General features: G+C 40.3%; 1 protein-coding gene across 1 annotated transcript in view; it reads right to left on the reverse strand.

The window, feature by feature from the left end:
- LOC133225083 (protoheme IX farnesyltransferase, mitochondrial) overlaps positions 1 to 16,117 on the reverse strand; it is a 102,786-nt gene that overhangs the window by 84,179 nt on the left and 2,490 nt on the right. Inside the window, exon 4 of the mRNA XM_061377135.1 lies at positions 8,351 to 8,475. Within this exon, the coding sequence (XP_061233119.1) occupies positions 8,351 to 8,475 (125 nt within the window). The remainder of the gene's footprint in view (positions 1 to 8,350; positions 8,476 to 16,117) is intronic.

A 16,117-nucleotide genomic window follows, 5' to 3' on the forward strand; every position in this document is an offset into this window, starting at 1 on the left:
CTCACTTGCCCCCAGTATTTCCAGAGAACCCTTTAGCGCAGTGCTAGTGACACAAAACTTCCTGAGCGTCAAAACACATCACCTTGAGGATTCATGTGTGCACAGAAGTTCAGTTTCTGCAGTTGCCACCTGAAACCTCCTGTCCATCAGAATGATACTTCAGAGTAACCACAGGAATGTTCTCTGTATTCACTCTCAGACCATGTCTATCACCAAGGCCCATGAAGATGAAAGGACAGTTTCAGCTGGGGAGAAATCATGTGCAGGACCACAGGGCTCTTGTGCCATCCTGGCAGCACAGAGGAGGCTGTGGTCCCCACAGTCACATCTGCTCCATAATACCTCCTTTACCATGCTACCCAATTTCTGATGTTCCTTTAGCACATAAACTGGTCATCAACAAAAGCAACCAGGGAAAGAAAGTGTGCATCCAATTCTTCAACTGGTTACCCTGTTAGCTAAAGGACAAACAACAGGACATACTTTGTGAATCTACAGAAAAGATGTCCTTATTAAATCCAAAAGCATGATGATCCCTCAAGAAGAGGCACAGCATTAAATAGTGCTTTTTATCCACTAAATTATATATACCTTTTTATGTACACTTTATGGTTTCTGTTAGATTTTAATATATACCTAATATAACATAAGAGAAAGAATCAAATCAAAACATTTTGATTTGAACTCCTCTAAAACCTGAAGCTCTATGCTCATAATGAAACCACAGAGGGAGGCAAAGTAGTAAAAAAGGATGCTCTTTTCCTTAGTTTTATTGTCTTTCATGAGCATCACATTTTGGTGACTGGGGTCTAAGTGCCCATCCCTCCAGGCCTATGGGAAGGCATTCACTTTCTTTCTAAGACTCTTCACGTACTCACACAATACGTACATATTGGAAAGAGAATTTCTTCCACCAGTGGTATGCATTAATTCATAACATTTTTCCAAGATCCTTTATCAAGTTTCAGTTGTAGGCCAAATAATTGATGCTTTGCAAAGCTAATATCTGCATTTAAAATTTATCGGTCCTTTAGAGGTTGGTTCTCATTAGTGCTCATCATTTTCACTGCTCATGAAATACATCTTCACAAGCTGAGCCAGTCCTACTCAATATCAAGGATTCCTACAGGCTAACTTGATCTAACTGTTGCAATTATGAATCATCTGACAGAGCCATAAGTTATGATCTTCAGTGACCACTAATGAAGGCTGCCTAGCAGTTAAAATATCAAAGCAGCATATATCAGCACACTCTAGAGCACAAGATAGACTTCCAGTGTTGCACTTCTCTTGTATTTATTATATACTGTAAATTACATCCCAGGCTGCCTCCAACACTGACAGTCCTGTACTCCAGACTCAAACACCAGGTTTTAATAACCACTCCTGACAATCTTTTGATCGCTGGGGGGGGGCAGATGAAAGGCAAGGCCGCCTGCTGCAGGCAATCTGCTCAGTCAAAACAAAGGGGACTTCAGAGAGAGACAGAGATGCATCAGGTGTTAATCCCAAATGAACAACCAGGAGTGCCGGCTGATGGACTCACTCTCCATTGCCAGCCCAAAAGGGGAAGCGCCTGCCACTGGGCTCCTTCAGGATGCACGCAGGAAGGGAAAGGTGTTATTAGCTAGGCATGAAGTATTTTGATTTGGAAACCTAAAACCTTTAAAAGTCATTTTAGGCTCTCCTTAAATCACTGTAAACTAATCATTCAACTATCTGTTTTTTTCAACTATGCTGTACGGAGCAGATCTTGTTGGCATTTAAAACAAGTTCTCCCATTCAAACACAGAAGTGGGATAATCTGCGAGGGGAAGAGGCAATGCAAAGGAAGTAAGTTTCCAGAGCTTTCAAAAGAGAACAAGACAGAATTTGAGGTGATTACTTGGCAAAAACCTCCTTCATGGCATGGAGGTGGGCTGGATGACCTGACAGGGCTCATCTTTTCCAACAGAGAGCATGTCTCTGAATGAGAGCATGTTAACAGTGTTAGCATCCAAACAAAAAGGTTCCCACTATATACTTTCAGACAGTTGGTAGAACATGTATGTAGTAGGAAAAGTTTAGGTGCGATAATACCAATAAACATTATGTGGAAGGAACACAACTCCTAATGTCACATCACTATGTTCCACAAACACAGAAAGCAGTTTACCTGGGAGTCTGATAGCCCAGTGTAAACCATTTTTACTTTTCTGCTCAAAACCCCTGCATTAAACGTCTCTCAGATGGGGAAACTGAGAAAAAAAGTGGCACTGCAGGGCCTCTTACCATGCTAAACCCAGAATATTCATAAAAGTTGCATAAACAAAGAAGACACAAATAAAACCCCTCCATGCTCACAAGATCAATAGAACCCAACCACGTACAAAACCTCCCAGCTTCCTCCTCACTCCCAAAAGCTGTCTGATGGGGCAGGGGGGCAAGAAAGGTTGAGTTAATACTTAAAAACTATTTAAGATGCTGCATCTCATTCGCATCAAATCGTCACTGTCACTGCTTGACAATCCTGAAACAAAATGTGGGGTTGATAAGAAGAAGGCTCGGCTCCACCATGGAAGCTTGCGGCACATCTCCCAAGCACCCTCCTCCTCCTCCCAGCGATGCAGGTGTTCACAATAACTAATTCCTCATGGTGGGATTTTCCCCTTGAAAAATGAGTTACAGTTTTTACTGGCTCAGCAAACTAGAACAGTTACAGCCAATATATCTTGAGAGAGGAACAAGGTGTTGGACTGACAATCAGAGCCACAAGTTCTTTCCTAACATTTACTTCAGAATTCAGAAAACCAGCAAGCTTACTTTTCCTACTCTTTCCACAATATTACATGACCTTAAACATCAGGTAGTACAGAAAGCTACAAACACACAACAACATCAAGTCATTATGGTTGAGCGCAGGAGTACAAGCACAACAGCATGACTTTGATGACACTTTGCTTGGCCATTATAGTATAAGCTGTTTATCTGAAGCGGATCAACCTGCCCATTTTAATCCCTGGAGTCCCTGGAGTCCAAGTATTCCTGATTAGCCCATATGTTCAAAAGTAACTCTAAAAATGTTGACTTGACACCATCAGTACAATAAACTACAGCTTCACCTACAGCAACAGAGATGCAAAACGAACTGGAGGAGAAGCTGGTCTAGTTGGACTTTACTTAGCCTGGTGCTAAGTAAATCACTGCAGAAGCCAAATGACCATCACAGTTTGTCTTAATACAAAAGATCACACACAGGGTCTATGGGCTGGCAACTGAACTCAGATGCTGAATTTCACTCCTTTATTTTAACACCAAATCCATCAATCCCACCCATGACAGCTACACTTCTAAGGGGTCATCACTGGCAAGAAAGGATGACATGAAAAGCAAAATGCAGCCATCAGATCAGACCCTGAAGGCACAGGGATGTTAACTGCCCTTACAAGTGCTCTCATTCTGGTTAACATATTTACTATACTTCTTATTTCCAGCTAATTTCAGCTAAGATCATAGCATCATAGAATCAACTAGGCTGGAAAAGACCTTTAAGATCATCAAGTCAAAGATATTCAGGCCAGTCTGCTTCTTTTTCAAGGTACCATCAGTCAAATCCAACCACATCATTTTATCTCTCGGTTACTAAACTAAAACCATTTTAAACATCCTGCTTTCATCTTTATAGCTCTCTCCCACTTTTTAACTGTGCTGCAGCTACACAAGAATGTACTTGACATATAAAACGTGCATGTGATTCCTTTAACATTTTAATGCCGTGTATTGTGTTGTAAACATCTCTTCATGTTTTATCTCCTTGTCCATAAATCAGACTAGTATCTTAGAAGTCTCCCAAACGATGTGTTTTCTCCATAATATAAATGTAAAGCTCTACTCCTTGAAACTTGAGTCAGCTTTCAAAAATCATCAAAAACTGCTATGAAAAAGATCATCAACTAAGTTAATATCATTTTCTCCCACTCCATTTCTGTAACAGCAGAAGTACGGTATCAGCATGGTTACAAAATTGGTATTCACCAGTCAGAAACTCAATGTCCCATTATTCTTTTCTTGTCACTTGTAAGGAATAACACTAAGGTAAAACACCTTCTCGTGTATCCATACCAATACACAACACTGAAAGAGTCAGGAGAGTGAACAGTATGAAACAGAAATGATTCTTGGATTTGTTCAGGATCAACATGCAGTTTACATGATCAAACACCGTGTTTACAAGATGAAACACCACAACGTATCTCCACTTCCTTACCACAACTGCAATTAATAAGACTGATCTCTTGCAATGAGATTTTCCAGAGGTTCTGGCTAGCTTAGCAATGTTACAGTAAAGTGTGTCTTCCTCTATTCCTTGGTAAATGCATTAAGTGATTTTAATGTTTTATTATTAAAACCCACTGTAAAATACTGGTTAGAAAAGATAGAGCAGCAATAAAGAACACCTGTCCAAAAGAATTTTAAGTTCATTGATGGAAAAAAGAAAGAGTGCCATTAAAAAAAAAAAAGAGGGCAAAAAAGAGGAAAGCTGTTTTAGCAGGTGGGACTGAGAAGTGGTGACATGTTGTAGTACAATACTGAAGGGCTGGAGGATGTAACGTGGTGTTGGGTGATGTGGAAGAGAACCAGGGACCACTGGCTTAGTGTGCCACTAAAATGCTAGATGAGGTGTGAAGTAAAACTCTGAAGGACTGTGATACGAAGCAGTGAGGCAGAGGCAGAACTGCTGGGAGAGGACAAGAGAAATAAAACACTATCTTTGCTTTGGCACCTTCCAGCTGCATTTTACTCCCTTACAGCCCATAGAGCCAACACGCTCTCCAGGAAAACCCAAGGACTCTTCAATATTTATCCAGATCCCCAGAATTCATAACATTTTCCACCAGCCTGAGAGATCCTGTTTCTCTCAAACTACTGTCTAACATAAATTACTCCAAGATACTTTTCTTGACATTTGCTACACAAATGTTTCTGGAATGACCTTACTGTAGAACAGGCACCATGTTTCTCTCTAATACAAGCCCATGCCCAAGTACTTTGTGTTTTCCAGGATATTTTCAAACACATTTTCACTGTCATTTCCTTCCCCAAAATTAAGTCATCATCTTCCTGAAAATAGCTATCTCATTTCACAGAATTGTCATGAAAACAGATTATTTCTATTTGCATTGGAAAGCACAGCTAGAATTTACTTTACAGGTTGTGAAATTTGTTTGTAAATAGACACCTTTGGCTTTGGGACTATAGCAATAGGACAAGGGGTGATGGGTTTAAACTGAAAGAGGGAGAGTTCAGGTTAGATATAAGGGAGAAGTTCTTTGAGCGTGCTGAGGCACTGGCACAGGCTGCCCAAAGAAGTGGTAAATGCTCCATTCCTGGCAGTGTTCAAGGCCAGGCTGGACACAGCCTTGGCCGACATGGTCTAGAGTGAGGCATCCCTGCCCATGGCAGGGGGGTTGAAACCAGATTATCCTAAGGTCCTTTCTAACCTGAACCACTCTGTGATTCTATGATCCTATAAATATCCAGATTCTACTTCTAGAAACAATGGAAAAATACAACAGTGCCAACTCACATCATTTTTTATCACTGCTTTCACATTAAGGAGAGTGAAAGTGGGGCAAGAACTTCCACTCTGTAACTTTCTAGCTCTTGCACTTAGGAGAAAGAAAAATCTGTTTCAAGCATGACACAGCATCTGAAATCAAGAGAGGAAGTGAGCATGAAAAGGTTATTTTAGACCAACTTTGTAAAGAAATAACCCCATGACTTCTGTGCCTCTCTGCATTACTTTGCATAGCCCTGACTCCCTCCTAGTAGCTAATTCAACTGAAATAGTTAAATTGAACTCAAACAGTTAAACTGAACTTAATTCAATGGGGGTAAACAGACCTCAGCGCCTAACAGACTGCTAAAATAAAGTGGTTGAGAGAAGAATAAAAACCCCAAACCACAGAATTTCAACAGTTAAAACTTTGTATCAATACATCTATGAATATCACAGAATCTCTCCTGCACTTTCACAGGACCAGGCTCCTCACATCCTGTTCTAAATCATAGGGAAAGAATCTTACACAATCGACACTTTACCTTCCCACGACATATTTGAGGACTGTAAATCGTGCACACAGATTTATCAGGGAAATGAGGAGTGGGAAAGACAAGTTGCCCTTAAAGATGTACAGATTTATGGCAATATGGGAAGCGGAAAGACGGTTATCATATAAAAAGGTCCTTAAGGGATTGCAAGGAGCAACAAGGGAAACATGAGTCATGAGCTGCCAGAGAAGGGGATGCGTATGGGGAGCAATGGACAGAGCAAAGTAGTAATAAAGGAAGTTCCAAGTCAAATGTGCCCCTTCCCAAAGGTCGAGAGAGGTATTCAAGCTTAAACTATTTATTGAAAATGAAATTCCCAGCCAATTCAGACACAGCACCACCAACAGCACTTGGAAAGGGACCCTCATGGACTGAAAAGATCCATTGATAAACAAGGTCATAGACCACAGCTCTTTTCTTTCGCTTTCTTACCACCTCTACTTCTTTGTTTTCCTTAGGGAAGAGTTGCCTCGAAGGCCCGTCTACATCAGTAAGTAGCTAAACACGAGCGAGAGCACAAACTTACAGCCCTCAGTTGAGACTGTGACAGTTTTACACTTTGTGAGGCTGAAGCAGCCTTCTCTATTTAACAGCATCTTAACAGCTGTTCTTAGAGTGAGACAGCAATGAGGAAATGGTGAATTATGAGCCCAAGCACACAGTTATCACACTCCTAACTTTCCTTTCCCATCCCAACAAGCTTCAAAAGTGTCAAGCTCCAAATCATAGCATAGGCTTCCTCGTACTCCCAAGCAGCTCATGATTTTAAATAGCAAGATTTTAAAATGTGGCTTCCAAAAGTTTAAGTGGCTACTTTTAAGACAAAATACAACCCTGAGCAATACATGGAAGCTGAAGACAAAGAAAACCAGTTCCTTCTGTGTGAGTATCACCTCTAGGAAGATCTATCAAACTCTCAAGAAAGACAAGTTGTACAAGAGTCTCTAAACAAGCAATAATTATTACTCCTCTTAGAGCAGTAGTATCCACGAACATAAAACCTGTGCTTACTTCAGCCTGAGCAAGGTGTGTGCATATGGGTGCAATCTCAAAAAGCGTATCAGGTGCCTACCACAGAGGGGTTACAAGGTGTAAACATCAAAGAGCCCAACTCAAAAAAGTAACTCCAGGATGTAGAGCAAAGGAACACCCTGTTCCATTAGTGGGGTCCCAGGAGGCAGCCTTCCCCATCCTCCAAGCAACAGCTGAAACCATGAAGTATTATCGAAGGCAGCACTGCTACTGCTCTTCTTTTTCCAGGCCATATTAAGCGCTGAAAGTGACTGTGGATACTGTGCTTTGCAGCTCAGTTCCAACACCAGAAGCGTTGGTACCTTTTGACTAGTTAGATTCTCCTTTGGGACTTAGGAACAGCCTAACAGCAAGTTTGTTTCACAACTGGATTGCAGGACAAATCCTGCAATCAGCTCCACAGGCATGTTCACACATGCAGGGAAGCTCAGGTTAAGCACCTGGAACTTGAGGAGTCACATGGAAAAGACGAGGGGTGATGAGCACAAGTTACTTCCAGGACGCAAGAGGAAAGTTTTCCCAATGAAAACAGCCAGCCATTGGAATAATCTCCCCAGGGAAATGGTGGGTTCCCCAGCACTGGACACTTTAAAGATTCAGCTGGTCAGGGTGCTGGGACATGTAGTTTAGGTCATGTTTTACTCAGAAAGACTGGGCCAGATGATCCTTGAAGTCCCTTCCAACCTGGGATTCTGTGATTCTATGATCTCTACCATGAAACATGGATGGAGATTTCCAGTATGTTTTATAACAGGAGATTCCCCACTTCCAGCCCGAACAGAAACACATAAACCCCACCCAAGTCCCACTATAGGCATTTAGAAAGGTGCACAGAGCCATTCTTTGGACAGATCTGACAAGGTCATACAGTAACACAACCAAAGAACCAAGCCCATAAGGCCAGAGCCCCTATGGCTATTCTTATACTCCAATTACACAGTTCTTCCTATGTCATTTTCAGTGACCCAAGCTTGGTATTATCAAGATAAACACTATTACTGGGAGGCTTAAAACCTCATCAACTCCATTCTGAATAAACACACTGTGCCTAGCAACTATACTTTAGCTCTCAGACATATATTCCTTTTGTGGTGTCAGTTTTAGCAGCTCAAGAGCTCAGGCAGCAGCTGAAGGCACAGAACTCCCAGCCACACATTTACACTCTTTGGCAGCATTTCAGAAACCAGGATGACACCAGTCTGACGTACAGATGAAGAAATGGACTGACCTGATTGATGGAGTTGGCAGCACAGGATGCCAGTCCAGTTCCAAGGGATGCGAGCAGGAAGCAGGTCAGGTCAAATGGGACCGGGGCCATGGCAAAGCCAGCAGATGCTGTGCTTACAACCAGAGCTGCAACACATGCGAGAACACAGTTCAAAGCATCAACAAGAAACTGACTCCTTTGTACATATCACTAGAGTTAGTATTTTTAAACCCCAAAAGAACACTTGAAGAGATTAAGTTTTTCTTACTTTTATGGATCAAAGTAGCTCCAGGAACTGCCTACAAGTAATACTAATACCCTACATAAAGAAGTCAAAGATGAGAAGAACTGTCAGGGATGAAATGAGAAACTCAAAAGCATCAGCACACTAGTAGAAGAGGTGAGAATAAACCTTGTGTCTCTATTTCCTATTTTATGGATCTGCTACAGGATCAAACTGCCTTATAAAACACATAGAAGAGACACACTTGCACCAGTAACTCACATGCCACTGCAAAGTCCAACATGGAAGAACAACAGAAAGAAAAACCCTGAACTGAGAGATAAGTATTCATTATGCTTATAATTTACATCAAATTCTAGCAGGAACTTAAGTAGTGCAGAGAGTCAAGAAGAGACTCAAGGCGTGTAGGCTACTGCTGGAGAAGCCAGTAACTTAACTTACAAGTATCTTCTCACACTGTTCCCATTTGACAAGCCCACTTCAGGCAGAAGGAGCAGAGACACCATCACATGGACCCAGCAACTCTTAAATCCCTTAAAATTTGAGTGGATTAATAAAAATCCACTTTTGTCATCGAAAATTATAACCTTAGTACAGTACTGCAAATCACATCCTTCAAATGGAAGTTATCAGAGTTACCAATCCTAAAATTGTAATTATCCAAATAACAGGTCTTATGAACCTCACTTTTGGCTAGATTGACACGAAAAATGCCTTATACTATAAAGTCATCAAACACACTGAATATCTTGAAAGGACCTTGAACCTTACGATCTGAAGTTAATAGTTGCGAAACAAAGTATTTAGACTATATTCTACATGTAATTACTGTTCCAGACATCAGCTAGCTCAAATCAAAGCACCAAAACATTCTGATCTTCCTGATTCCTACAAAGTCTCCTGTTTGTCTGGAGTTAAATGACAAATAAATAACCTTGGCTGACTGAAAATACTTGGATTATCTCCTAAGCAGAGTTACATGAGATGAAAACCTAAATGTCACAGAAAGGATGCACATGCCAAGTGCTACTTTTAAGAACTGCGTAAGAACCTTAAGATTTAATCCTAAAAAGACAGTGAAGAAAACTTGCTGCTCATCAAAACTTTTCCCTAAGTATTAATTTCATTGACAGCTGAATATTATTATAATAATATACATAATATTATTACAAGGCTCGTTATGGATTCGCAGGATGTCGTGCAGATGGCTGTTGCACAGGCTGGCTGCGAGCGTCTCTGCCTGACACCAAGGAAAGTCCCTGGGCTTTGCTTCCCCATCAGAGCATCACTTAGATCTTAGGCAGAAGCTCTTCCCTGTGAGGGTGCTGAGGTGCTGGCACAGGGTGCCCAGAGAAGCTGTGGCTGCCCCATCCCTGGCAGTGTTCAAAGCCAGGTTGGACACAGGGGCTTGGAGCAACCTGGTCTAGTGGAAGGGGTCCCTGCCCGTGGCAGGTGGTTGGAACTGAATGAACTCCGAGGTCTCTTCCAATCCAAACTAGGTTGTCATTCTATGAAATAACCACAAATTCTGTAACCCCACCACACAAACTAATAAACCTGAAGGTTTCTGACAGACTGGACCTCATTTAGAATATAAACACAACAGCATCTTAGTTTCAAAACTAGTAGAGTGCACAATATGTAATTGGTTTACAACCGAACTAAAAAATACACTGCAAAAATGACAGTGAAACAGAGGCGTCTGCATTTCTAAGAGTGATTACATTCATTTCTTCTGCATAATAAATCACACGTTCACTTCTAGACAAGGATTTAATTAAAACTTATCTTAGAGAGCACTTTACACCAATTTATTACGGAAAAACACCAACTCATTTACCGAAGAAGAAAGGTGGAGCAGATTGGCAAACAGTCAGTGTAACATTACCATTACACTGACCTCAAAGAAATTCTAACACTGTACAGCTACAGCACTAATTAAAGTCCCCATTGATTTCTCCAGATTAATTTCAGCCACTCATTTCAGTGTGACTTATCAGGATCTCATTATAAAAGGTTGTCATACATCCTCTCACTTATCCCATTAACCCAGGTATTTCCAGTTGTTGGGCAGTGAACACCAGGCATTCCCCACTTGCCTCACCATCCAGCAATTTCAATGCAACACGTGAAGAGTAAATAAGAAAACATTCCCTTTGGACTGGAAAGTTTATTTTCTTTTACTGTGGAAGCAATATTATACTCTTCTACTTCCCTCATGGAGGAAAAGTATATTTAATTGAGATCACATCAAGGCAATGAGGTCATTGACTGTTTGTTTTTTAATCCCTGTTAGTTTAGCGCTTTAGGGACCAAATTAACTTCACCTTATTGCATAATAGATGGCATTGATCCTCTCAAGATTTGTTGATGAGAGTTGGCATTATATATGCTCTTCAAAAAGAAGCCAGGATTTAAACTTATGAGCTCAGCCTAAACCTAATTTTCAGTCTTCTAAACATCATTAGCTTTAACAAAAATTAACAGGGGACATTTGTTTCCCATTTCCATGTAAATGAAAAAGAAAATGCTAATGGATTTGTGACAAAAAGAATGAATTATGATGTTTCTAGCATAAAAACACATTCAGAAAGTCCACAGTGTATTCTTTACATTCCTCTTCAGCTTCATTGTAATGCAAGCTGCCTTTAGAAATCCCTGTATTTGTATTTATAGCATGCCAATCACTGTGCCAGATTTTGTTTACCTCCTATTAAATAGTAGCCAAGCCAAAATAAAAATGTAGAAAGCCAAAGCAAACCAATTCAGCTTTAGATTTCCTTCCCACTCATATACTGATGATATATTGGTGCATATGGATGGACAAAAGGAAATGCATTTCTACTTTAAGACACAATTTCACTGCTTTATGTTTATATACTACTTAAAGGAAACTATCTTGCCAGAAAGTGATGGAATTTTCCTTCCAGAGTTTTCACACTCCTTTCTGGAGATCTAAATGCAGGATCGGTATTAGTGCTATACAACTGACCAATGCTTCCTTCATGAACTTAGATTTGGTTGGGCAAAGGCATATCATAGAATCCCAGACTGGTTTGGGTTGGAGGGACCTTAAAGCTCTTTCAGTTTCAAATCCCTGCCACAGGCAGGGACACCTCCCACTAGACCAGGTTGCTCTAAGCCCTGTCCAACCTGGCCTTGGACACTGCCAGGGATGGGGCAGACACAGCTTTTCTGGGCACCCTGTGCCAGCGCCTCAGCACCCTCACAGAGAAGAACTTCTGCCTAATATGTAATCTAAATCTCCCCTCTGAGGTTAAAGCCTTTCCTCCTTGTCCTGTCCCTACAGGTCCTTGCAAGAAGTCCCTCTCCAGACCTCTCGCAGGCACCCTTCAGACACTCGAAACTGCTCTAAGGTCTCCCCAGAGCCTTCTCTCCTTTTGTTGCAGATTTTAACCTGCATACTAAAGATGGCCAAACTCCTGAAGCAAACTTCAGTCTGGGACAAAGACTTAAAACAATTCTTTGCATTGTATCACATAAAAGTCAAGTACAATATTACACACAGAGCAGATAATATCTTTTTCCCATTGAACAATTTTAAAATGCTTTGCAAAAATAAACTGTAATGATAGTTTATTTTTACTTCATTAGGTTTTCCTTGTAGCATGGAAAATAACTTGCCAGAAAGCTACCACTATTAAGCTTGCTTTCAATGCTAGGATAATAGTTACTGTTGTAATTACCACAAAATGAGAACTACTTTGATATGCACGTGACATATATTTAGAACTAAGAATATACGCTAACACACAGCCCCTTCCTCAGCAGGCTGGAAAGTTACATTAAAAATCCTACAGCAAATTAGAAATTAGCAGTTAAAATTATATCTGCCCCATCTTTATACATCCACTTCTCAGACAGGTGCTACATAAGGTGCTACCTATTCATCTAGCGAGGTTAGATATAAGGAAGAAGTTCTTTACTGTGAGGGTGGTGAGGCACTGGCACAGGGTGCCCAGAGAGGTGGCAAATGCCCCATCCCTGGCAGTGTTCAAGGCCAGACTGGACAGAGCTTTACGTAACATGGTCTAGTGTGAGGCATCCCTGTGCATGGCAGGGGGTTGGAACTGGATGATCTTAAGGTCCTTTCCAACACAAACCATTCTATGATTCTATCTATCTGGTTGTCCTCACCAAGAGGCCAGCATACAAGATATCCTTTACTACAGGAGCAACATCAAGAACATAGAATCATAGAATAGTTAGGGTTGGAAAGGACCTTACAATCATCTAGTTCCAACCCCCTGCCATTGGCAGGCACATCACCACCAGACCAAGCCACCCAAGGCTCTGTCCCACCTGGCCTTGAACACTGCTAGGTACGGAGCATTTATCACAAACCATAGATAAATACCCAGTGAGAATACTCAGCATTTTTCATATCATGTCTCTATCCCACTTCCCCCAAATTAAAACCTGAGATTTTTGGGTGATTTTGTGTCTATCTCATCTTAGTTCTCAGATGTGATCACTGAGGAAAACCTTACATAAATATAAACTTTAAGCTGCATTTAAGAAGATGAGACAACCAGAAATTCTTGTGTTTGCATTATAAATTTTTATAATTTCCTTCTATTACTGTACCTTTACATGTCTCTGACCTATTCGCAGTTACACATAAACTTTATTTTAAACTTGAAAACAGTATTTATAACTCTGAAAACTTATCAGACAGAGGCATTAGCTTTCCAAGTGCCTGCATGGTAAGACACAGCTGTGCAGACAGCAGCCTACAGAGAACACTGCAGAGAAGGGAAAGGATGGAAACTGAACCCAAAAAGGTAGGTTATGCGACAAGTAATTAGAAGTTCCCTAATTGTTTTCTATGGCAAAAGAATATAAACAAAAATCATTTCCTGTTGGTAAGTCAGAGCTTCTAATGGCAAAGGCACAAGAGCTGCAGTTTATATGAAGCAGGAGACTATGGTAATAGCTAAACTCATTTCCTTTCAAAGATGAATTACAGTTCAGAACACAAACAAACATTCTCTTTACTCCAGCAGTGGGAGAAGAAAAGGGCACAAGGAAGTCCCATTTTAGCATAATGCAGAGTTTGTTTTTTTGCTATTTCATGCTCTAAAAAGTATAAATAAAGAACCTGCCAAAAAAACCCCAAAGCACCACATCGGATATGAGATCTATCAGAACGTCATGGGTGACAGGCATTGAGTTGTGTGTCATTTGTAACTTAAAAACTGACCTCAGGATTTATTTTCCTTCTCAAACAAAAAAAAAAAAAAAATAATCAAAAGAACTACACAGAATATATCATTTATTTTACAGAATATATCATTTGTCTAAATAACTACACAAGTTGGGGTAAAAAAAAGCACTAATTGTTTCCTTGCTCCCTACACTACACTCAGTATTATTCCTGCGCATCTCCTACCTTATCTATGGTCAACAAAGACCAACAACAGAACTTCCTTCCTACAAACCCCTCTTCATCCAATTTATTTTTTTACACTTTCTACTTCCAGTAAAGTCTTCCCTTCCCCCAGATCATTACCCATCAAGTTCACAACAAGAAGAGAGGTTGAGATTTCTTTTGTGTCTCTATACCTTCTCAACAGGTACAAAGTTTACTGCAATTCTTTGGATCAAGAGCAGCACATCCACACAAAACCTGAAGGGAATGAAATCCTGCACCCTTTGCCTGCTACAGGTTTCAAGTAACAACGGAGTTTAAAATCAGAGTGCTCCTCGCTTTCCTGTCAATACTGCCTTTTGCTCTTCAACCTAGAAGCTACTGAGAAGCTTCACAGCAACACTGAAGCCACACAAAAAACATATCACATAATCACTTTACCCAGAAAAAGACTCTTCCACTGTGCTGCGCTTCTTGAACTCCCATTCTAAGGAGCATCAGTAATACTCAGATGTGGTACTAACACAGAGCTTACCCATACGGAACATCAGTAAACATAAGAATGTACACTTCAAGTGCTGAAAATAACAGTTCATTTTCTCTCCCTCTCTCTGGTCATTTAATCATGGCATTTTAACTTTGTATTTCTGGATCTATTGAGATATTTTAATTTAGTTCTACTTCAATAACTAGCACAGCTTTCAAGTTCATATAAAAGAGCCACTTAAACTAAATCACCTCATTGAACATGCCAGAAGATATAATTCTCCATAAAGCACTTGTAAGTTATCCATGGTGAGCCCAACAGAAACAAAGTATTACTAAAACTGAAGAGCACTGGGGAGAAGAAGTCAAGATGTGCATTATGCAGAAAGAAGAAAAAGGCAATATTGTGGTTGTACAGAGAATCATAGGATAGTTAGGGTTGGAAAGGACCTTAAGATCATCCAATTCCAACCCGCCTGACATGGGCAGGGACACCTCACACTAAACCATGCCACTCGAGGCTCTGTCCAACCTGGCCTTGAACTCTACCAGGGATGGAGCATTTACCACTTCTTTGGGGAACCCGTTCCAGTGTCTCACCACCCATGCCACAAAGCCATTGCAAATCTGAATGACAATGACCCTGATACAAGATCAATGTACCAAGAAGAGTTTTATATACCTAAATTTGAAATTACCATGGCTAACATGGAAAAGTGACATGGTAAAGTACCAAAACACGTGCTTCCCATCCCTCAAGCCTACTAACCCAGTTTTTTATCAGCACCAAATAAATGCCTTTAGGTTTTTAAAGACAATGAGGAAGAACACTTGGACAAGATCAGTTCTGCCAAGGCCAAAACATGAAATGTCTCATCAGCACTGGGAACTATTGTTAAATAAAAAATTAAATGACCACTGCATGCTATATGTGGTCAGTACGATTTTGCCATGAGAAACAATGAAAATTTATATATTGCAAGACAAAGTTTCAAGAAATAAACTGAATTCAGGACATTTATTATAACAAATTGCCACGGCAAAGAACAACAGTTTTATTATCAAGGATTTATTTCATCCACCGGAGAAAGCACCGCAGTAGGGACTTAGGAAATTGTATTACTGTTCTTGGCCCTGATACAGACAAGATGTAAGACTCTGGTCAGATCATTAGTTTCCCCAGACATAAAAGTATATATAGCACTACCTATCAGAAAGAAGTAATTTATAGTTGTTAAGTACTACTATTAGAACAAGGGAAAAGGTAGTGAGGCTACAAGGCTTAACAAACTGCTGGTTTGAGGATACACCCCATCCTTGCCTAGAGGAGGCAATTATACATCCTTTTTTAATTGGTCACATGGAAACATTTTCCTTTATAATAGAGGAAGTTAATTGGATTATCTTTTCTTGGGACTTTTAATACTAATTTCACAATAAGTAGTACTTAAGTGAAAGTTAAGTAAAAAAGACAGAAATTGGTAACCTTAAGCAAGATGCCTTTAAATACTTAACGCAAAGCTTCTAAATTCACTTGTAACCCAGTTTAGTAACACTTGTTTCTGATTCCCAAAAGCTAGCTGGTAGTATGATGCAAGCCCCTCCTCACTGTTTTTAAATAAAATGGGAAAACTATAAAATGCTTCCATAAAACAATTTTTCTCAT

The sequence above is a fragment of the Neopsephotus bourkii genome, unplaced genomic scaffold (assembly GCF_033783945.1).
Source record: "Neopsephotus bourkii isolate Nb327-2 ecotype Australia unplaced genomic scaffold, CSIRO-AGI_Nbou_v1 NB_1749, whole genome shotgun sequence".
NCBI classification, from domain to species: domain Eukaryota; kingdom Metazoa; phylum Chordata; class Aves; order Psittaciformes; family Psittacidae; genus Neopsephotus; species Neopsephotus bourkii.